This window comes from Tachyglossus aculeatus, chromosome 23, assembly GCF_015852505.1.
Source record: "Tachyglossus aculeatus isolate mTacAcu1 chromosome 23, mTacAcu1.pri, whole genome shotgun sequence".
NCBI lineage: Eukaryota > Metazoa > Chordata > Mammalia > Monotremata > Tachyglossidae > Tachyglossus > Tachyglossus aculeatus.
The window spans coordinates 13,143,871-13,166,560 of record NC_052088.1 but is presented as its reverse complement, the minus strand read 5'-3'; the positions used below and the strand labels follow the sequence as shown (position 1 = coordinate 13,166,560).

At 42.8% G+C, this 22,690-nt stretch overlaps 1 protein-coding gene across 1 annotated transcript in view; it reads right to left on the bottom strand.

The window, feature by feature from the left end:
• The window catches only part of ANKRD31 (ankyrin repeat domain 31), a 94,159-nt gene extending 72,313 nt beyond the window's left edge, over positions 1-21,846 (bottom strand). Inside the window, exons 1-7 of the mRNA XM_038765988.1 lie at positions 21,645-21,846; positions 16,717-16,790; positions 12,514-12,590; positions 8,672-8,718; positions 7,434-7,528; positions 6,315-6,361; positions 1,702-2,370 (exon numbers count right to left, since the gene is read on the bottom strand). Of these exons, the coding sequence (XP_038621916.1) occupies positions 1,702-2,370; positions 6,315-6,361; positions 7,434-7,528; positions 8,672-8,718; positions 12,514-12,590; positions 16,717-16,790; positions 21,645-21,841 (1,206 nt within the window). The 5' untranslated portion in view covers positions 21,842-21,846. The remainder of the gene's footprint in view (positions 1-1,701; positions 2,371-6,314; positions 6,362-7,433; positions 7,529-8,671; positions 8,719-12,513; positions 12,591-16,716; positions 16,791-21,644) is intronic.
• Between the last annotated feature and the right edge of the window lie 844 nt (positions 21,847-22,690).

Here is a 22,690-nt window from a genome sequence, read left to right as displayed (position 1 = left end):
TATTTCTCATTCTCCCCAGCCTGGTACTGTAAGCCAGTGGGGTCCTGGGGGTGAGGAGCTCAGGATTCCTCTTTCCTGCTGGGCTCTGGAGCTAGACCAGAGACTGGTCTCTCATGGCTGGGTCCCTGTGCAGTTAGGAGCTTGGGTGGGGTAAGCCAAAACCTCCTCTCACCTCCTTGGGGATCTGGGAGCTCCTCTTATCCCTCCCAGGGAGAAGAGAACTTCTCTTTTGTGTTCAAACCAGGCTCTGGGATGAGTCAGAGGCGTTTCTCTCCCTGGGCCCTAAGGTCGGCAGTGGGGTTGGAGAGGTAGGGACAGGGGGTGCTTACGCAGCTCAGCTGAGATCAGACAGTGACTTCTGTCCCTGGAAGCCACCCCCCTAGAAGTCCTGTCAATCAATCAATCAACGGCATTTGTTCCTGTCGATCAATCAATTAACGGCATTTATTGAACGTTTACTATGTGCAGAACTGTGTACTAAGAGCTCGGGAGAGTATAATAAAACAGAAGTAACAGACACAATCCTCCCATCTCCTCCCAGCTCCATCCCCTAGAAGCTCACTTACTTAAATGTAAAGTTGGCACCTAAGGCGGAAGTACAACACCAGTGGGAAAAAAATCACAACTTGAATTTCTTAGAGTCTATCATCGTCATAATCCACATCTTTTAACAGGTATCAACTATAGACAGAACATTGTACTAAGCAGTGGGGAGAAATCAAAGACGTGAACCTAGAAGAGTTTGCCTTTGTATGGAGGTACACAACCGACTGAAAAGCAGAAAGGGAGTCCTTGGACAAAACCCCACAGAAGATGCAGTGCTCTCCTGCCACATGTTTCAATGTTACCATGAGGGCAAAGGAATCCACCCCAGCTCCCCAAGCAGAGGTACAATAGGAGGGGAAAATCAGTGTTTGGAGGAAATGTAGGTTGGTGGAAGTCAGGAGACTTCTATCCCCAGCTCTGCTGTTGGCCCATGACCTCTGTGTCCCAGAGTTTTCTCATCTGTAAAATGGGAATAAGATACCTGCTGTCCCTTCCTCTTCAGACCCACTGTGTGGGACAGGTCTGAACTGATTGTCTTGGTATAATGCTCTGCACACAGTAAGCGCTCAACAAATACAACTGAAAAAATACAATTGAATGAACTGTCTTGTAACTAGTCCAGCGCTTAGCACAGGATCTGGCACAGACTAAGTACTTAATAAAAACCACATAATGAATTAATTAGTAGACTGGAATGGAGTCAGAAAGGAGACTGGGTGCTGGGAAGCAGTGTGGTCTAGTGGGAAGAGCACAGGCCTGAGAGTTAGAGGACCTGGGTTCTATGCCCAGCTCTGCCACTTGTCTGCTGCGTGACCTGGGGTAAATCACTTGACTTCTCTGTGCTTCTGTTACATCAACTGCAGAACGGGGATTCAACACCTGTTCTCCCTCCTACTTAGACTGTGAGCCCCATGTAGGACTGGGACTGAGTCTGACCTGATTAACCTGTACACATACCCCAGCACTTGGAACACGGCTTGACATAAAGTAAACACTTAACAAGTACCACAAAAATGCAGGGTGGTGGTGGTGGGCACTGGTGGGGCATCAATTTTTGAAAAAAACAAAACAAAAGTCCAATCCTTGTAATTTTTGAAAAAGTTGGAAAAATTGCAGTCCGCTCTCTTCCTCCCAAGTAAAAAGGCTGACACTTACTTGCTTATTTGATGGGTCCTTGACTTCAGCCTCGGCTAACTGCTGAACTGCTTCAAATGAGTGAACAGAGCATTCAGGCTCCAAATTATTCTCTGGGTTTTGAGTGCCACAATTATCTGTCTGAGTATGACTGGGCTCACTGTTGGATTGGAGCCCGCTACCTTTCTCTGCTCCTTGAGAAGTGGGCTCCGACCCGGAATCCGACAGAGTCTTGAGGACTATCTGCAGCTCAGCTGATAAGTCATCATTGTTCTCACTTTCAGAGGTCCCTGAAAAGAGAATCTCTTCCACACAGTCCAACGAAGGATTTGAAGGGAACACTTGCTGTGGACTCTCTGTCTCCCTGAGCAGCCTCCACTGGTTTGGGGGTTCCTGTGCTAATGTTCTCGGTTGGAAAGGTATTTCTTCCATAACCAATTCAGGTGACCCTCCCATACTCAACAGTGGCTTCTGAAAGCGATCTATTTTCTGGAAATCTCTTGCACACCAGGTCATCATGATGGGTCTCAGAGAATCTGGTTCCGAAGACAACATTCCTCTTAATGATGTCTCCTGCTCTTCTCCTCTGTAGGAAAGGGGAGTAGTGCTCCTCAAACTGATGCTTTCTTCACTGTAATACGGTGAATGTTGATAAGGAGCTTCAGGAATCCAGCGGAGCCAATTGTTTTCCTAAGAAGGAAAGCAACTCAGATTCAGAAGGTAAACTCAGAAAGAATTCACCAGCTTACAGAAATGTTTCACCAGTTAGCCCTCCCCTCTGACTTCATGGGCCGCATTGCTGAGATTTAGTTAGTAGTATTACAGATGTCATTGGACTGCACTATCACCAACCTCTATATAATAACCTTTCATGTATTTTTTTAAAGATATGTAAAAGTCATTACTCTAATAAAAAAAGTTTGCTGGCCAATCAACACACAATTTGGGGACTGCCTGGCTGTACAGATGTGAGGCAGAAAATGGGCTAAAAATTAGAACGTTTCACAGCTCAGCCTGAGTCATGAATTCTGGGGCTAACGTTTAAAAAAGCATCCCAGCAGTGGCTGCCAAACTAGAAAGTGTGTAAGGACGGAGAGGCAATTTTCCTAGAGTGCTCAGGACTGTGCCTGCTTCTGGCTCCTCAATTAAGAGGGCCGGAGAAAACTTGGAGGGAGCTCAGTGGAGCAATGAAGATGATTAGTCGACTTGGAAGAGAGGACCCATGAGAAAAGGCTAACAGAACTGGGATGGTTTAGACGACAGAGCAGAAGGTTGAAGAATGATTCACAACAGCCTGAAGCTGTTGAAGATAACCCAACAGTCACCTCTAGCACTTCCCGATCTACTTAATTCCCATCCTCAGTCCTTGGATATACATTGCATTTTGATGGACAAAAAGTACAAGTGTGCAACAGATTCTCTCTCAGACACCCACTCGTCGCCTCACCGTCAGTAACATCATTTTGAAACCGAAGGACAACTCTATTACACTCAACTGTTCAATCATTTATTCTGATTCCACTCTTTGTAAATATTCTATGTTGGACTACACTGTATTAGGTTCTAAAACCCCCTATGGGCAGGGAACATTTCTTGAACTTTTGGTACTTTCTCAAACAATCAGTATAAGGCACTGCATTTAGAAGGTTTTCAATAAACACTGTTTCTACTGCTGCTGCAGCGGTTACTACTATTAGAAGATAGAAATCAGTTATTCTATCTTTTCACTGAGCACAGAAAAAGAGTATTGCTATGTCCCAGTTAACACTCTTAACTGTTTAAGTGTAAACTGAGTGTTAAGCAGAGGAGTACTGAATAAAGTATTGTTTCCTATGGAAATAATGTAAAGTGCATTAATCATCATCATCATCATCATCAATCGTATTTATTGAGCGCTTACTGTGTGCAGAGCACTGTACTAAGCGCTTGGGAAGTACAAATTTGCAACACAAATTAATGTGTTCCCAAGAGCCATAAAAATGCCCAAAACAATATAAACATATTAAAAAACACTGTGGAAAAATCACAGTGGAGTTACATGATTAAATAGACTGTGAGCTTGTTATGGGCAGCAATTACTACTCTTTATTGTTGTACTGTATTTTCCCAAGAGTTTAGTACAGTGCGCTGCACACAGTAAGTGCTTAATACAACTGAATTGAACTGAAATAGCAAAGAAAATATAAACCCATAATGATACACTTTTAAATTACATTTTGTGAATATATATAGAGTTCAATTTTCAAAGTGTTATTTTTCACATTCTATTTATCAGAAAGGCACCTTGTCCTAAACCTCCCATTATCTATGCTAAATGTCTACAGTAAAGTCAAACTGTAAGCTCATTGTGGGCAGGGAATATTTTGTCTGCTAACTCTGCTGTATTCTCCCAAACAGTACAGTGCCTGCATATTGTAAGTGCTCAATAAATACCACCGATGAAGATGATGAGTTAATTATTGCAATCAAGTCAAAGTTCTTCAAAGGGAGGGAAATCTTAGTTATCTTGGTTAAGCTGAAGTTCATTAACACATTACTATCCATCTGAAAGAGGCTTGAAGAAGAATGGGGATGGCAATATGTGTGCTTGCTCTGAAGCAGGAGGGGAAGGATATTAACAACCAAGGAAGGGTATAGGGGTTGGAGATTTATGCAAAATGAAGTTTTAGAAAAATGACCTGGGCAGTAGAGTGAAGTATGAACTAGAGAAGAGGGAGACTGAAGGCAGGGAGGTTTACAAAGAGGCTAATGTAATGACAAGGAGCTTGGACGAACGTGGTAGTAGTTTGGATGGAGAGGAAAAGGTAGATTCTGAATATGCTGTGAAAGAAGAATCAATCAATGGTATTTAGAGAGCACTTTCTATGCGCAGAGTCCTGTTCTAAGCGCTTGGGAGAGTATGATCCAAGAGAATTAGCAGACACATTCCCTGCCCATAATGAGCTTACAGGCTAGAGGGGAACGACTGACAGGACTTGGTGACTGACTAAATATGGGGGTTGACGGGGGTGGGGGGAGAGAGGGAGAGGGAAAGGGAGAGGGAGAGGGGGAGGGAGGGAGGGAGAGAGAGAGAGAGAGAGAGAGAGAGAGAGAGAGAGAGAGAGAGAGAGAGAGAGAGAGAGAGAGGAGACAAGGATAATGCTAAGGTTACAGGCTTGGGATAATATGGGGAAGATGTGGTGCTGCATTCTGTGAAGGGGAAATTACAAGGAAGAGAGGAGTTGGGAAGATGAGTTCAAATTTGGACATGTTGGGCTTGAGGTGCCGATGAGCCATCCATTAGGGATGTCCTAGAGGCAGAAGGAAATCCCAGATTACAGAGCTAGAGGGTAGATTTGAAAGTCACTCACAGAGAGGTGATAGTGGAAGCTGTGAGAGACGATGAGTACTCTAAGGAAGTGTGTATAAAGAGAGTATAATAAGGGACCCAGGATTGAGTCTTGAGGAAGACTCACATTTAGGGAGAGGAAAGCAGAGGAAAGATGGTAAAAGAGACTGAGGAGGAGTGGTCAGAAGGAAGGAGGGGAACCAGTAGAAGGCTGAATCATAAAAAGCTCCAGGAATAACAACAGGGGCAGGGAAGTCAGACGACCTGGGTTCTAATCTTGGCTCTGCCACTTGCTTGTTGTGTGACCTTGGGCAAGTTACTTAACTTCTGTGCGTCCCAATTTCTTCAACTGTAAAATGAGGATTAAATACCTGGACTCCCTCCTACTTAGAAATGAGCCCCTGTGGGACAGGGATGGTGTTCAACCTGATCAAAATATATCTCCCCCAAAGTATCTCCCCCTTTCTATGTGTCAAGTGCTGTTCTAAGCACTGGGGATAGATACAAATTCATCAGGCTGGACACAGTCCTAGTCCCACATGGGGCTCAGACTTTTACAGATGAGGGAACTGAGGCCCAGAGAAGTGAAGTGACTTGCCCAAGATCATAAAGCAGACATGTGGCAGATTGGGAACTAGAACCCAGGTCCTTCTGACTCCTGGGCCCGTGCTCTATCCACCAAGCCATGCTGCTTCTACTGTGTGCAGAACACTGTATTACATGCTTAGGAGAGTACAACGCTAACAATAATGATTCATTAGTATCATTATCATCATCATCATCAATAATAATAATGAGAATAATAACAAAAGGGATCTGGGGAGGTAAGGGGTAGACTTAGGGGAATACATGTCTAATGGTGTCTGTTTTGACGTTATTATCAAATTACACTGACTCGTCACTTGTCACAGTCATCAGGAGAGGGGGAGGAGAGTTTGGAGAACTGGGTGTTTAAGAAGGGAGTTATAAGGTGGTGCAGGCAGTGGGCATAGGAGTCAATAAAGGAGAAGTAGTGTTGTTGAGCAGAGGGGAAAGCAGAAATACTGCAGATGAGTATGCCTTGGGGACGGCCAAGATTGGCCTGGGACCTGGATTTTTGCCAACATCAGCATAGGAGTGGAGGAAGGATACTGTGGAGGTTTTTAAAAGGGTCCCATCCTTTGGAGGTCTTTAAAAATAGGATTGAGGATCATCTATCTGAGATAGACTGGTTTGAGGGTGGGGGGATGGTCAAGACGGCCTTTCAGAGTCCCGTTCAGTCTTCTGATTCCAACATACATAGTTTCAGTGGTAGGTATAGACTAACCTTCATTTCTGCTCTTTGGCAAAATCCAGAAATTCCATCATTTAGGCCTGCAATGACAGCAACAATGAATTATGACTTTCACCTTCATTTGAACATTTATAGTTTTGGCTTTGAATTAAAGCTTATTTCTCTTGCTAGACTTTTTTGGATCCAGGTGGCTTTAGATCACTCTGAGTCCTCTTCTAAAGGAAACAGTGTGTGGTGAGCTCATGCCCATCCAAATTATCCAAATAATCAACCAAATAATTCAAGAAAAAAGAAAACTTGTCCTTTTATCCAAATTGTCCTAGATAATTGCAAAAGGGTAGATTTGGGCTGAGTCTTAATACCCTCAAACAAAAGGCAAAAAGCCCACATCTGCTTAGTAAAAGTAGAAAAAGGAAAGATGGAATTTAAAAAAAGGTGGAAGAAACAACACTTTCTAATCTCTGCGTAGGTACTCTTAAACAAAGGATGAGTGGGGAGCCCATTTAAGATTAGTTAAAAATAACTCAGGTGATTTACTGTACCACTGAGGGTCAGGCAAGATTATGAAGTTTAAAGTAACCACAAAAAAGCTGAATTCTAGGACCCAAATCCATATATCTCTGACCACTCCCGTGTCCTGAAAATTTTGATATTAAGAAAAATTTCAACTAAGTGGGACCCTGATAAAGGTGTCACAGGTAGCATTAGTAGTGGTGACAAGAGGGTGACCCTGAATCTACACCAACCATCAAAACAGAAAAATCTCCTTTTGAGAACAATCAAATGAAAGAGCTTTTCTTGTATAACTGCATGTAAATCTGGCTTTCACCTTCTCTAAATTTGCAGTCCTACTCTTTCCTCTCTACTTAACTACCTTGATTGAAAAAACCTCCCTTAAGCAATTCTTCCACCCCAGGGCAAAGCTTGCTTTGCCCCAACACCCTGCAGACTTGTGTAAGGCAGAAGATGGAGGATGAGGAGAAGAGTGGTCTGAAGTATCATTTGGACATTGCTGAGAACGTTCTAAAACCCCAAAGGAATCTCAAATAAAATCTCTGGATTTTAACTATGCCATCTAGTCATGTCTTCTATTTGTGGATACAATCAAAACTAAAAATTCCCCTCATGTTATTTTCACCCCAAACAACATACCCATTGAGGAGCTATCCTCAACATGCACTACAGAGTGCGGTGGAAAGTCAGCAGGAGGAAAGGTCGCCATCTGTGTCATATCGTTCTTTCCATCCCTAAGAGGAGAAAACCACAGATAGTTTTCACTTAAAGGCTTCTCATTTGCCTTTTTCCTAACCAGGCCCTCATCACGGCAGAACCAGGGAAGCAGCATGGCTCAGTGGAAAGAGCATGGGCTTTGGAGTCAGAGGTCATGGGTTCGAATCCTGGCTCTGCCACATGTCTGCTGTGTGACCTTGGGCAAGTCACTTATCATCTCTGAGCCTCAGTTACCTCATCTGTAAAATGGGGATTAAGACTGTGGGCCCCACGTGGGGCAACCTGATCACCTTGTAACCCCCGCCCCCCAGCACTTAGAACAGTGCTTTGCACATAGGAAGCACTTAACAAATGCCATTATTATTATTATTATTTTCCATTGCAAATAGATATCTTTGGGTCATTTAGCCATCCGGAAAAAGATTTACTAAGTGTCCATAATGCATGGGGTGTTGACAGAAATCTTCCATGGTGGAACAATTAGAATTTCAGTCTATATAATTTATCAGTCCATTGCAGGGAGTTGTTTTTTCTATTTGATCGTGGCCCTGGAATGAGAGCGACCCTGTATTCCAGTTGAATAGAAAAGGCTGCTGATTCCATTAATTTCAAGTTGGAGAGGTGTAGGCTGCTAAAAAAAAAAAAAATGGACAGGCAGATAAATTTCTGTACTTATTCATAAGACTGAATTTAGAATATCTAGCAGGAGCCACAATAAAGTCATAACCCAACTAGATTAAAATAAATAGAAGTCTCCAACAAATCACTGCTCTCCTTTCCCTCATTCTCCTAAAAGTCCACTAGTTGTGTTAATTCTAATATCAGTAAACCCCATGAATCTTTTCTTATTTCTCCGATGTTCTGAATTTGATTTGTTTTTATAAAACAAAAAGGAGTGAGCTGCTTTACCTAAGTCCCACTAAATCTTAATAAAACTACTTAGCTTAATGAAAGCAAATCTCATCTAAAATGACAAAAAACCCCACACATTTATAATTCTGAAACATAGCAACTATCCAACAATGCACAGAAACGCATACCACTTAAAAGCTGAAAATGAAGAATTATGTAAATGACATGAATATGCATGAGAAAATTTTACATTGGCAAAATAATGAAGTTACCCAGGCTGTAATTGGGCCAAGAGTTATTATACTCACGGTAATAAAGGCTGAGGCTGTTCAGTTTCAATCCTCCTTAGAGAGTGCTGAAAGAAATAGTAATGATATCAACTTGATGAATGTACATCCAGCTCAGCAATCTAAATAATTTATTTTTCAGCCTTCCCTTGCTTTAAGACTTAGATTCTGTGTAAGGGATGAAGGGTGGGGTAGGCTTATTTCTTGCTGTTTCGTTTTACTAAGAAGGTTCTAAAGCACCATCCTACATATCATTGCCATCATCGTCACCGACATGTGTGTCTACAGAGTGTGTAAAATACTGTACTAGGGTCCTGAAATTACACATCAAAAGGCTGAATAAAAGGAGTTGGGGTTGGGGGAGAGAGCTAGGGTGGCTGCCAACTGTCCTCACAGATACCAGACAAGTAGATACACGCATTATTCTGGGCCTTCAGAATAACTTGATGGTGTCCCATTTTGTGGAAGTACACTGATCTGGGGCACTCCTAGAGCATTTCTCCAGGGGACCCCTGAACCTTCGACTTGCTCCCAAGCCAGTGCAGTTCTTTCCCAGGTACGCATGAGCTCTAGTATATGTTCGAGCCATAAAAATCAGCATCAAGAACCATGACGGGAAGAGTCTCAGTGCTAAATTTTTATGTGGACATGAAAGCATCCGGTTCCATACCAGGCCCTAAACGGGGGCAGGCCAGCTGAAAACTGGACTGTCAGCTAAAAAAAACAGACAAATGGCCATCCCACGGGGAAGATAAACAGAGAAACATTAACTATTTAACTTTAAGCATTTAAACGTTAAAACAGGTTTGTCCCGCTAGGCACAAACTGAAATCCTTCTCTTTCTTTTCTTCCCCACTCAAAATCTGTAAGAGTCACCAATTTTCTAGTTTAAGATGATATTCCTTCTTTCGCTTCTGCTTTGTAGGGAGGAAGGATTGATTCTTCATGCTGTGATAGTGTGGTGACCAGCTGTAAGGGATTCAGGATAGAGGGAATGCATCTAGGTCGGGGCTGGCTGCTGGGCTTTAAGTTCTAGCAGGATCCCCTTTGGTGGTGAGTACAAGTATGCTAAGGTTTGAGATTTGGGCAAGGGAAAATACCCAGTTTTTTCCTGGATGCTGTACTTTCCTTCTCTCTAGCTCTTCTTGTTTCCTTTTCCTCCTCCTCTTCCTGTACCTCTCTCCCACTTCCTCTTGCCCTCAAAGTGACTTCTAGTCCAAAGGTTTGGTAATTTGGAAACTTCAAAAAAATTTAAACACTAAAATCATTAAAATCTGATGATGCACAATGGATAATATAAACCCCAAAATTCCAGGCACGTGCTTGTAAAAGAACAATAGAGAAGGAATGTTCTGTTTAACAATACACTCACTAAATTGCAGAATCTCAGGATGAAATCTAGACCGGAAACTCCTTGAAGTAGGGTGGTTTCCTTAGTGGATGAGTCTCCCAAAGCAATCATTATAATGCTTTGCACTTAATCGGTGCTCAGTAGATCCCACTGATGGATGATTAAAAATTCAGATCAACTGGGATTCCTCTCTACCATCCTTCATACATACAGATAGTGGGGAGACTCACTAAGCTTCAAGCCACTGCCTCACAAATCCTCCATTTCCCCAGACAAAAAGAGGCTCAGCTGCCTAGATCTTTGACTGAGGCACTGCATATGTTTCTGCTGCTGGGCCAACAAATCTAGGGTTCAGATAATAATAACAGTGGTACAGTTCTTGGCACATAGTAAGCGCTTAACAAATACCATTATTATTATTATTATTACCATGATTATTATTATTCAGATGACAGAGGCTCCTGGCAGAAGCCCCAGAAGCAGGCTTATATGCCCAATAAAATACCCAGGCCAAACTCTGACTGCGTGGACTTGCTGAGTGGGTGATTGTACTAAGCCTTTCTGACCATGCTTTGAAATCTGTTATTGATGTCTGATTTGGGAACTGAAATTTAGTGAATTGTTCTCCAGAGGAAAGATGTATAACCTTTGATAGAGCTTAAAGCAAATTTGGTAATGCTTAACTGGAAGATGAAAGAATGGTTTTATCATTGCTAATGTTGTGTTAATATCCATCATTCTGTGCCAATAGCTGTGCGCATTGGAAATGAATGAAAGTCACAAAACACCCTTGAAAAATCAGGTCTCCTGTACTAGACAAACAGACATATGTGTTCTTCATCCAGGTTACATAGATGGAGAACTTCTTCTTATCTCTCCCAATCCCTCTTTCCCTCTCCTCTTCTTTCCCTCCTTGTCTGCAATCTTGTTGTGGGCAGTGACTTTGTCTCACACCTCTGTTATATTGTCCTTTTCCAAGTGTTTAGTACAGTGCTCTGCACACAGCAAGCACTCAATAAATATGATTTACTGATTGATCGTTTGAACCCCTCGCTTAACCCTCTTTGCACATATCTCCCTATCTCTCTCCATCGCTCCCTCCATGTATTCCTATCTCTATCTGCCTGTACTAAATCCATCCGCTGCTTTCCTTCTCTCTACCCATTCCCCTTCCCTTAACTTCTTCACCTCTCCCTTCTTTCCATTCTTTAACAGGAATGGAAAAAATATTTTTCCTCATTTGCCTACTGCTTGCTTTGAGAAACACATATATTTTCTAAACTAAAGTTTTCACTATGCAAAAAGTCTCAGGCAGGGATTTGGGTTTCCCAGTTTTGAAAATAAAAAATGTTAAAATGGATATCATGCAAGTAATAGTTTCCTTCAAAGTTTTATTACCCTACATAGATAATTGGATTTAACACATCTGTAGTATGGAGACCAGTGCATGAGAAAGGAAGAGAGAAACTGATAACTGATTATCAACATCCTAATCAAAGTTCCTCTAAGGCTGGAAGAAGAGTTAGAGAATACTAATTGGCTGATAACCACCTCAGTACTGCAGTAAAAAGAAATATATATTGTATGAAATCAGATCCAGTGCATTCCTGGGGTAGAGAAGAGAAGAAAACTGCTTCTTCATGTACTTTCCATATTTCCTCCTTGGACAGAGCTTCAACCTGATAGAGAAGCAGCGTGGCTCAATGGAAAGAGCACGGGCTTGGGAGTCAGAGGTCATGGGTTCAAATCCAGACTCTGCCAATTGTCAGCTGTGTGACTTTGGGCAAGTCACTTAATAACGATGGCATTTGTTAAGCTCTTACTATGTGCAGAGCACTGTTCTAAGTGCTGGAGCACTGTTCTAAGTGCTGGGCACTGTTCTAAGCCTCAGTTACCTCATGTGTAAAATGGGGATGAAGACTGTGAGCCCCATGTGGGACAATCTGATCACTTTGTATCCTCCCCAACGCTTAGAACAGTGCTTTGCACATATTAAGCACTTAACAAATGCCATTATTATTATTATTATCATTATTATTATTATTATTTAAGGAGAGAATTAGCTCCCATCAATAACCACCAGTAGGTGTCTTTCTAGAAGTATTCCAAGGAAATTGCCACCAGGGTAGCAGGAATGTAAACTGGGTAATCAACCAGCCTCAATGCCCGCCCCCTTCATGGGGAAGAGAATTAGGTTCGTCAACACCACTATTGCCCACACCCTTTCCTCCTTCCCACCTCCACTTCCCAAAAGAAATTGAAGAGAAAGTGATGTAAAAAGAAGAGCTAGCATCTCCCAGTGCCAATGCCCAACAGTAGGTTTACTAAAGCAGTAGCAGTGGAGGGATGGGATGGCAGAGGCAACAGGAGAAGTTGGAAGACAGAAAATTCAAGCCAGATAAAGAAAGGAGAGTCAGAGCATCTCTGGCCATGTGCCATCTCAGCTCAAAGCCCCAGCTCTTGGCATCACCAACTGTTAGCGCTTGGTGGAACTACAAATTTAGTACATAACTGTTTTCATCAGGTCACTAGTCATCTGCTCTTGCAGGTCTTCTTTGTCCACATACTGAGCCTCTGAGGACAGTACTTCTAAAACGACACAAAAACACAGATCATGTAGTACCGTTGGTATGCTCGTTAAAAAAAACAAAAACATTTAAAAAGCCCTAGTGTTTTACGGAAATATCCAATTACCTGAAAAACCGTCTTGTAAATCACATTTTGCTGCTACTGCTTTGGGACTAGGATTTTAAATCATTGTACAGGAGGAGTGGAGAAATACAACCAACTCAGAGAAACCTTTATTTCAGACTCTGGAAGGGTACAGGTGCTATCCCCCAAAGTATGTAGATTTATTTTTCACAAGGTGAAATCAGCTCAACCCTTTGCTCCTCAAGCCCATTTCTGGTCAGGAGAGACTGGTCTGAGTGGAAAATTGAAAGGGCCTTCCTCCACAGATTTACATGGTGGGGGATGTAAGGGAAATTGTTTCCCCATAACTATGCCCCAGTGCTTAGAACAGTGCTTGGCGTATAGTAAGCACTTAACAAATACCATAATTATTATTATTATTACAAATATTCTGCACTACTACAATGTTCTGGCCTGGGACAACTTAAAGACTCAAGGGGTTCATGATGAGAAGTGTGATAACTGTGTGACCTTGGGCATTAGAACTTTGTCCTTGGGAGTAAAGAAAACATTAGGTATAGGAGGTGCCCAGGACCTATGTCATCTTGACCTTGTGGGCAGGGAATGTATCTACTAACTCTGTTGTTGTACTGTTCTCTCCCAAGTGCTTAGCACAGTGCTTGGCATACAGTAATTGCTCAATATACACAATTGATTCCTATACTCCCTGTCTGGTTTCTTTTCCCTTTTGATGCCCCTTTCCCAGTGTTTAGAAATTGGATGGGGCTTTTATTCCTCATTGCACATGCTCCGCTGCTTTGCAGAACAGGTATGCATGTGCAGTTTAGATCTACAGATACTGCATCTACCCCACAATTTTTAACTCTCATTATGCAACTCGACATTACTCCAGTAGTGCAGAGACAAAGGAAGAATTTCCGTCCTTTTTTTGTTCAGTCTTAACATCTAGGAGTTGCAGCTTAAAAAAGTTTATCCAATGGGCATGTTCAAACATGTTTAGAAGCAGCATGGAGTAGGGGATAGAGCACGGAGTCAGAAGGTCATGGGTTCTAATCCTGGCTCCTCCACTTGTCTGCTGTGTGACCTTGGGCAAGTTACTTAACTTCTCTGGGCCTCAGTTACCTCACCTGTAAAATAGGGATTTGAGACTATGAGTCACCCGTGGGATTGTCCCACCTGCTTGCTTGCATCCACCCCAACACTTAGTACAATGCCCAGCACAGAGTAAGTGCTCAATAAATACCATAATAATAATAATAATTTTTATAGATGGATAAATAAAATATAGGGTGGCCCAAGTTAGTACCCAGAGACGTAAACGGCCTTTCCTGTTGGGCAATTTAATTTTTAACCAGTCTCAAGTTTCTGTAGATGGCTGATTTGGCAAAAAAAAACTAGGTTCCAACTTAAACTGTTTTTGAAAAGGTAGGATACGTTGCACATAAATTAATCAAAGAGATAATGATGATATTCATTCATTCAATTGTATTTATTGAGCGCTTACTGTGTGCAGAGCACTGTACTAAGCACTTGGGAAGTACAAGTTGGCAACATTACAGACGGTCCCTACCCAACAACGGGCTCACAGTCCAGAAGGGGAAGACAGACAGCAAAACAAAACATGTAGACAGCTGTCAAAGGTGTCAGAACAAATAGAATTAAAGCTATATGCACATCATTAACAAAATAAATAGAATAGTAAATATGTACAAGTAAAATAAGTAGAGTAATAAATCTGTACAAATATGTATTCAAGTGCTGTGGGGAGGAGAAGGAGGTAGAGCGGGGGGGATGGCGACGAAGAGAGGAAAAAGGGGGCTCAGTTATCACTTTTGTCTTTGTCCAGCACTTTCTTTCTTCCAAAGTGCTTTCAAATTGATTGTCCCATTTTACCATTATCATTATTACTATTATTATTATCCCCATCTTATGGATGAGGGAACTGAGGCCCAGAAGAGTTAAGTGACTTGCCCAAGGTCACACAGCAGACCAGTGGAGGAGACACAGCAGATCCCACAGCAGGCCAGTGACCAAGGTGGGACTAGTACCCAAGTCTCCTGAATCTGAGACCTGGCCGCTTTCCATGAGGCCCTTTTGCATTATTTTTAAAAGCCACACTTCAGTTACAGCCCCACAGTCTAGTACTGAACAGGCACTCACTATAGGGAAACTCCGTCTGCTGGTCCTCAACTCTCTGGACCTCCAGATAAACCAAGCCATTTGGGGTTCAGCTTGCACGTGAATCAGAGCTCCATTCTGAACAACTCAGCCTCCCTGGAATACCATTTTGGCTCTTGGAAGTAATTGATGGGATTGAGTCCTTGTAAACACGAGATGGATTTCTCCAGCACTGTAACTGGGCCCGTTCCCCAGCATTCTCCACTGTTCTGATTCAACCTCTGAGGAACTCTGCATCACTTTTTGCAAACACTTGATGAGGACGATGGTATCTGTTAAGCGCTTACTATGTGCCAAGCAATGTTCTAATATCTCCCTATACCATTCCTGTGACTGGTTGCCTCCACGCTGTTGGACTGACTACATCAAGGATGGTGTGGGAGCCCTTTTAAATGTCTCCCCGGATTATCTGGGATCATCAGTTATTCAAATTACATCTGGCCCTAATGGTTTGGATTTCAGGGGTTCTTACTGATAAGTGTTATGCGGGGAAATTTTAGCACTTACCCAACAGGATTAGAGCAGTTTCTAAAACATAACTTTAGATTCAGAATGTTTATAGAAATTTTATAATGACATGATAAGGATTTGGCAGTAATTTAGCAAATGCTTCAGTACTTCAAACTGAAATGTAAACATTATGAACAAAAGTACGGCAAAGAACATTGTGATTTGAATTCCTGATTTCTGAATAGAGACCAAAATAGAGAATCTGCAGAGAATGTACACTTATAATTATGCTATTCAGTTCTCTGGGAAAACTGGCTATAACCAAGATCAGGGTTCTTCTAAATTCAGCTTCTATGACAGCCTCTGGAAATGAGACAATATTTTAATCCTTACTCATCACTGAGGCATCTGCCAGGCCCTAAAATTTCAGCTTTTGTAGATTTCTTCCTGGGTCCTAGACCCTGAGTTTCCTGACCACCAAAGTCTCTCCAGGTTGCTTCTGAGGGCCTGGGGAGACAACTACACTGAAACCTTTGGGTGGGAGGAAAAAGCTGCTTTTCTTTTCCTTCCTCTTCCCCTGAATACTCAAGTGATATAAAGGACCCTTCCACAGGGGTGGGAGGGGTGTCAGACTGATGTCCTACAGTCTCTGTGTTCAACCCTATGTTGACCAAAGTTAAATGGAACCAAACTGAATCTACCAACCTATTTCACATTTGACAAAATGCCACATTGTGTTTTTTCTTCATTTCACATGACCACCCTAATAATGCTCCACCCCGAAGGTGGAAAGCTCTGACTGTCAAGAGCTTTAGGACAACCCTGTCTGTAATGTCTGGAAGTGGGGGCATGACTGGGAATGGCAGGTGAGTCAGAGAAGAAGTATTGAGGTCATTCTGGTAGCTCCACCTGCAGCTTCAGATGATGCTTGGGTGATTCTCTGGATGGAGAGATGGGAGGTCACAGAGTGATGGCCAAGAGGGAGATTTCTACTACCCATTCAGATATGAAGAGGAGGAGAATCAAGCAAAATGTTATTACGTGCTCTGCACATAGTAAGCACTCAATAAATACCACTGATTGATTATTTTACTCCCTCTGGGCCATCAGTCAACAATACATGCATAGCCCTTGAGAAAGTACAGTACAATTAGTATACACGATCCCTGCCCACAGAGTCTGGTCCAGCAAATAGGCAGGAGTCTATTGGGTAAATAGCTACCTTCCTGCTGCCTCCCAGCTCTCTCTAGCCACCTTAACTGTCCCAACATGGGGAAAGGGGTAACTGTCTCAATACATCTTCAAATTAGTTAGAGGAGTGGAGAAGGGACTCTATTTAAAGTTGAAGCAAAGTAAAATAAAGCAACAAAAAAAAAAGAAAAAGAAAAAATGTCTAAAGACACATAATTCTTAGGAAAGTAGAATTGAATCTCACCTCCATATATTCCTGTGATCGCGGGTCTAAAAGTGAGCTGAAATGTAGAATCCGAGGCTTTGGCAACAGTTAACCTTTCAAATAAAAAAGAAGGCATAGGTTATTTGGAATAGAAGCTCCACTAACATATTGGCCAATGCCTAACAGTGTAACTCCCGTTTTCATTACATCAAAATCTATTTCAAATCTTTGGTGAACAGATGACGGGATTTCAATAAAGGGAATTTTATTCAATTCAAAATTTGTTCCAAAATGGAAAGGGCCTACTATACTCATATGCACGGCTTTTTAGTTTTTACACATTACCAAACACTGGGAATATTTTTGACAAGGGACAGCAAATTTTTTAAGAGTTTGGAGGAGAATGAGGGACACACTCTGTCCATGTCTGTCCAGAATCAGGCATATTTGAAAAGGATTTTTCTAGAAACATTTTTTTCCCCAGATTTGCATGGAAAAAACTTAACGTTCAATACTAAGATAAGGATCATTCATTGCAAATTCAGCTGATATTTTGGGGGCCATGGACCACTAGTCCCTTGTACCTCTGATAGCCTTATGCCCTCCCGGTAGAAGGGTAGCAAAGCTAAAGCTGATAACATTTAAATTATTTTTTAGAAGTGATTATTATCCCAACTGATCAGAGGAAGACCTCAGAGAGGTTAAGTGGCTTATCAAATGCTACACAGTAAATCACAGGCAGATGTAGACATAGAATGTTGGCCACCAGGTTCCTCATTTAATGCTGTGGTCACTAAACTGCATTGAGAAGCTCGAGACAAGCTCAGGAAATGTGATTTGGCTACTTTAAAAATGGAATGTTACAACTTTTAAACTCCACACAGTGATTACCAAGCAAATAATGGCAACTAATGGAATTCAGGGGTGGTGGAACTGTAGATTGGCAAGGTACTGAATCAAAATACTATAGGAACAATAAAAACATTAGTAAAAACAGTTAAGACTGGAGTTTTACATTTCATCTGAAGTACAATAGTACTACAAGCTGCAACTGTGGTTCATGAAACGATATCATTAAAACATCTTTTGAGTCAGTAGTTCCACTCTAATCAGTAGAGAACCCTGCAGTTGATTTGGGTCTTGGGGAAAAAAAAGTTGCTTCATTTAGTTGATTTATTATGATTATTTCTTCCAATTCTACTTATATTTTGCAAATTATCTTCTATTTTTCACCTTCCCTCAAATTTTAACTTCCTTTGAGGAAGACATTTTATATTCAAATGCACATCACAGGGCCTCAGATGTCATTTCTTAAAATTGGCATGGATGACAGAAACTAGGAAATCACCCGCCGCTGAGTTAAAAGGAAAAAAAAAAATCTAATGTTCTTTTAAAATAACTGAAATTACTTACTACAATTCTTATTTTAGTCCATGTAATTACAATTATGGCACTTGTTAAGCACTTACTATGTGCCAGGCACCGTACTAAGTGCTGGGGTAGATACAAGGTAATCAGATTGGACACAGTCCATGTCCTACGTGGGGCTCCGTCTTAATCCCCATTTTGTAGATGAGTTATCTGAGGCACAGAGAAGTGAACTGTCTTGCCCAAGGTCACAGAGCAGGCAAATGGCAGAGCCAGGATTAGAAACAAGGTCCTCTGACACCCAGACCTGTGTTTTTTTCAATGGTATTTTTTAAGCACTTACTTTGTAGCAATGTTCTAAGCACTGAGTAGATAAAGTTAATTAGGTTGGACACAGCCCCTGTCCCACATGGAGCTTACAGTCTAAGTAGGAGGGAGAACAGGAGAACTGCGGCCCAGAAAACTTAAGTCAACTTAAAACTTAAAACTTAACTCAAGGTCATGCAGCAAGCCCATGCTCATTAGGCCATGCTGCTTATGTTGGGCATTGTTACCAAGGGGCTTCCCAAAAGGGCTGTGGTCACCCACTGGCAAGGTTTGCAATGTAAAAGCGCCCACTGACCATCTTATGACAGACTGTAGATCTTAAAGAGTAGCACTAAGCAAGGGCCTCCACATTCAGACACATTTAACTACCAGCCCGCTTTATCTGCAGTAATTACAGCACTAATTAGGGTCCATGCCTTTCTTAGCTCCAGTTGGGGTTTCTGCCAGGCTTTACACCTCGCTCCCTTTGGAGTTTCAAAGCGATTAGCCTCAGCCATCTGACGGACATACAGGTTCTGACACGTTTCTGATTCTATGAATAGCCAGTCCTAGGGGACTGGGAATTTAAATCGGGATCCTTCTAATTTTGCTGTTGACTCTCTGGTATAACCTTGGGATAATAATTTAAGTCCTTGCCTCACTTTCCCCATCTTTACAACGGTGAATCTAGTACCCTAACAGCATCTTGGTGCCAAGATCAGCACCAGCAAGGATTGACCCGCTATGGCAGGTGGCTTTTCCCTAGTGACAAGATGGTATTTTTCTAGACTGCACACAATCAACAGGATAAACTGAGCACTTCTTGCAAAGCATTATCCTGGGCGCTTAGGAGGATGCAGTCGAATTAGTAGACATGATCCCAATCCTCATCACTCCCTTTCAACTTCTAGCCTACTGCTTTTCGACCCAAAGTGAAATTTAGAAACCAAAGGCTCCATATTGGCTAAAACTACTTCTATAGGACACTGCCAAAGCTAGCAACAACCCCACAGAGATGATTTGTTATGTACACATGCTAGCACTTCAGAGTGGCAGATTTGGGGGATTAAAAAAGTCAAATCAGTCTAGGGTATTTATGAAGCAAGTACTTGCATTCAGAGAACTGTACTATGCTCTTGGGAAAGTAAAATACACATTTCTGTAGCACCCTTAGCTCCCCAGTGAAAGGTTGCTAGGCAAAATCATTTCTATAAATATGCTTGAGGCAAAATGCATTTAATGGCATAGCAAATGACAGAACCTGATTGAGTTCCCTTTGTGGACGTGGTGAATAGTTTCATTATAAATCCTCTATTTTGGTTCTTTAGTACCAGAAAGTGTCTCTCTGTTTACTCAAAATCTCACTTTTCCAAAGTTTTGCAGCTGTACCTAATCAATCAATCATATTTACTGAGTACTTAGTGTGCAGAAAACTGTACTGTACTGAGAACTTGGAGAGTACAATGCAAAAGAGCATAACGTTCCTTACCCATAATGAGTCTAAGAGGGGAAGCAAGACACTTAAATAAATAAATTACAGATACGTACATAAGTCCTTTGGGCTAAATACAATAATAATAATGGTGGCATTTATTAAGGGCTTACTATGTGCCAAGCACTGTACTAAGCACTGGGGGAGATACAAGATAATCAGGTCCCACACTGGGCTCAAAGACTAAGCAGGAGAGAGAGCAGGTATCGAATCCCCAGTTTGCACATGAGGGCACTGAGGCACAGAGAACTTAAGTTACTTGCCCAAGGTCATACAGCAGACAAGTGGCAGAGTCAGGATTAGAACCCAGGTTCTCTAACTCCCAGGCCCAAGCTCTCGCCACTAGACCTCTCTGCTTCTCAAATGCCCAAAGGTTCCAGATCCAAGTGCACAGTTGACTCAGAAGGAAGAGGGAGGTGAAAAGGGTTTAATCGGGTAAACCCTTAATCTCATCCTACGTTGATAGCCTACTCATGAAAATATCAACCAATGCTTATAGCCTACTCATTAAATAATCAACCAATGGTATTTATTGTGTGCTTTCTGTGTGCAGAGCACTGCGCTAAGTGCTTGGGAGAGTACATTACAACTGAATTAACAGACACCTTCCCTGCCCATAACAAGCTTACAGACTAGAAGGGGGCTCAGAGACATTAATATAAGTAGAAAGTGGAGAAGCAGCATGGCTCAGTGGAAAGAGCCCGGGCTTGGGAGTCAGAGGTCCTGGGTTCTAATCCTGACTCCACAACTTGTCAGCTGTGTGACTTTGGGCAAGTCACTTCACTTCTCTGGGCCTCAGTTACCTCATCTGTAAAATGGGGCTTGAGACTGTGAGCCCCACGTGGGACAATCTGATTCCCTTGTATCCCCCCCCGCGCTCAGAACAGTGCTTTGCACATAGTGAGTGCTTAACAAATACCATTATTATAAGTGATTGACAATATATAATTCAAAGATATATATGTAAATGTGGAAAGAGCCCGGGCTTTGGAGTCAGAGGTCATGGGTTCAAATCCCAGCTCCACCAATTGTCAGCTGTGTGACTTTGGGCAAGTCACTTCACTTCTCTGGGCCTCAGTTCCCTCATCTGTAAAATGGGGATTAAGACTGTGAGCCCCCCGTGGGACAACCTGATCCCCTTGTAGCTGCCCCAATGCTTAGAAGAGTGCTTTGCACATAGTAAGCGCTTAATAAATGCTATTATTATTATTATTATTATTATTATTATTATTATTATTATTATTGTTAAATGCCTCTTAGGGTCCAATCTAGGTGGCAGGGGCCTTGGAAATTCTTCTCTGACTCTGGCCCTCAAGAGTAGTAGGGGAGCACAGAGGGGTCACTCTGTGTGTTCATTCATTCAATCGTATTTACTGAGTGCCTACTGTGTGCAGAGCACTGTACTAAGCGCTTGGGAAGTACAAGTGGGCAACATATAGAGACGGTCCCAACCCAACGGGCTCACAGTCTCCCCCTTCTAGGCTGTGAACCCGCTGTTGGGTTGGGACCGTCTCTATATATTGCCCACTTGTACTTCCCAAGCGCTTGGTACAGTGCTCTGCACACAGTAAGCGCTCAATAAATACGATTGGATGAATCATCATCATCATCAATCGTATTTATTGAGCGCTTACTGTGTGCAGAGCACTGTACCAAGCGCTTGGGAAGGACAAGTTGGCAACATGTAGAGACGGTCCCTACCCAACAGTGGGCTCACAAACATAAGGCTGTGTTGCAAAAAAAACCAAAACCCTATTTTCCTAAGTAGGTGTTGGGGTTTCCCTGCCATTTCCTAGCTCACCTGTTGAGGTTCAGCTCATCTTCATCCAGGTCACTATTTAAGAGGGACCCTGACACTATGGTCTCATCAGAGTCGCATTCTGAGGGAGCTCTTCCTTCCTCCATGTCCTGCCCTGTCCCCGCCCGCCCTGGGGGCCTGCCTCCTGAGGCCCCAATGGAGGAGGAGGAGGAGGAAGGGGGAAGAGGCAGACCCTCCATCCCACCGGGATTCCCCCCCTCTTCTCCTATCTTTCCCCTCCTCTTCCCTTCTCCTCTTCTTTCCCCTCGATTTTCTGTCAGACTAACGGGCCAGACCCGCCATGGCCGCCCTCTCAGGAAAAAAGCCGTTAGGCCGCAGGGGCCCCTCTGAGGAGAACGGCCCAGGCGGGCGCGGTGGCTTGTGGGAGTTGTAGTCCCCCTTGACGTTCGCCCAGGGCCCCACCTGGGGACCGCCGAGCCGGCGGAAACTACAACTCCCAGGGTGCATTGGGGCTCGGGGTAGGCGGGAGGTTTGAATTGGCCTCTCAATCAGTCAATCGTATTTATTGAGCGCTTACTGTGCGCAGAGCACTGTCCTAAGCGCTTGGGAATCAATCAATCGTATTTATTGAGCGCTTACTGCGCGCAGAGCACTGTCCTAAGCGCTTGGGAATCAATCAATCGTATTTATTGAGCGCTTACTGCGCGCAGAGCACTGTCCTAAGCGCTTGGGAATCAATCAATCGTATTCATTGAGCGCTTACTGCGCGCAGAGCACTGTACTAAGCGCTTGGGAAGTACAAGAAGCAGCGTGGCTCAGTGGAAAGAGCCCGGGCTTTGGAGTCAGAGGTCATGGGTTCAAACCCCGGCTCTGCCAATTGTCAGCTGTGTGACTTTGGGCAAGTCACTTAACTTCTCTGAGCCTCAGTTACCCTATCTGTAAAATGGGGATTAAGACTGTGAGCCTCACGTGGGGCAACCTGATCAACTTGTATCTACCCCAGCACTTAGAACAGTGCTTTGCACATAGTAAGCGCTTAACAAATACCAACTTAGGAGAAGCAGCGTGGCTCAGTGGAAAGAGCTCGG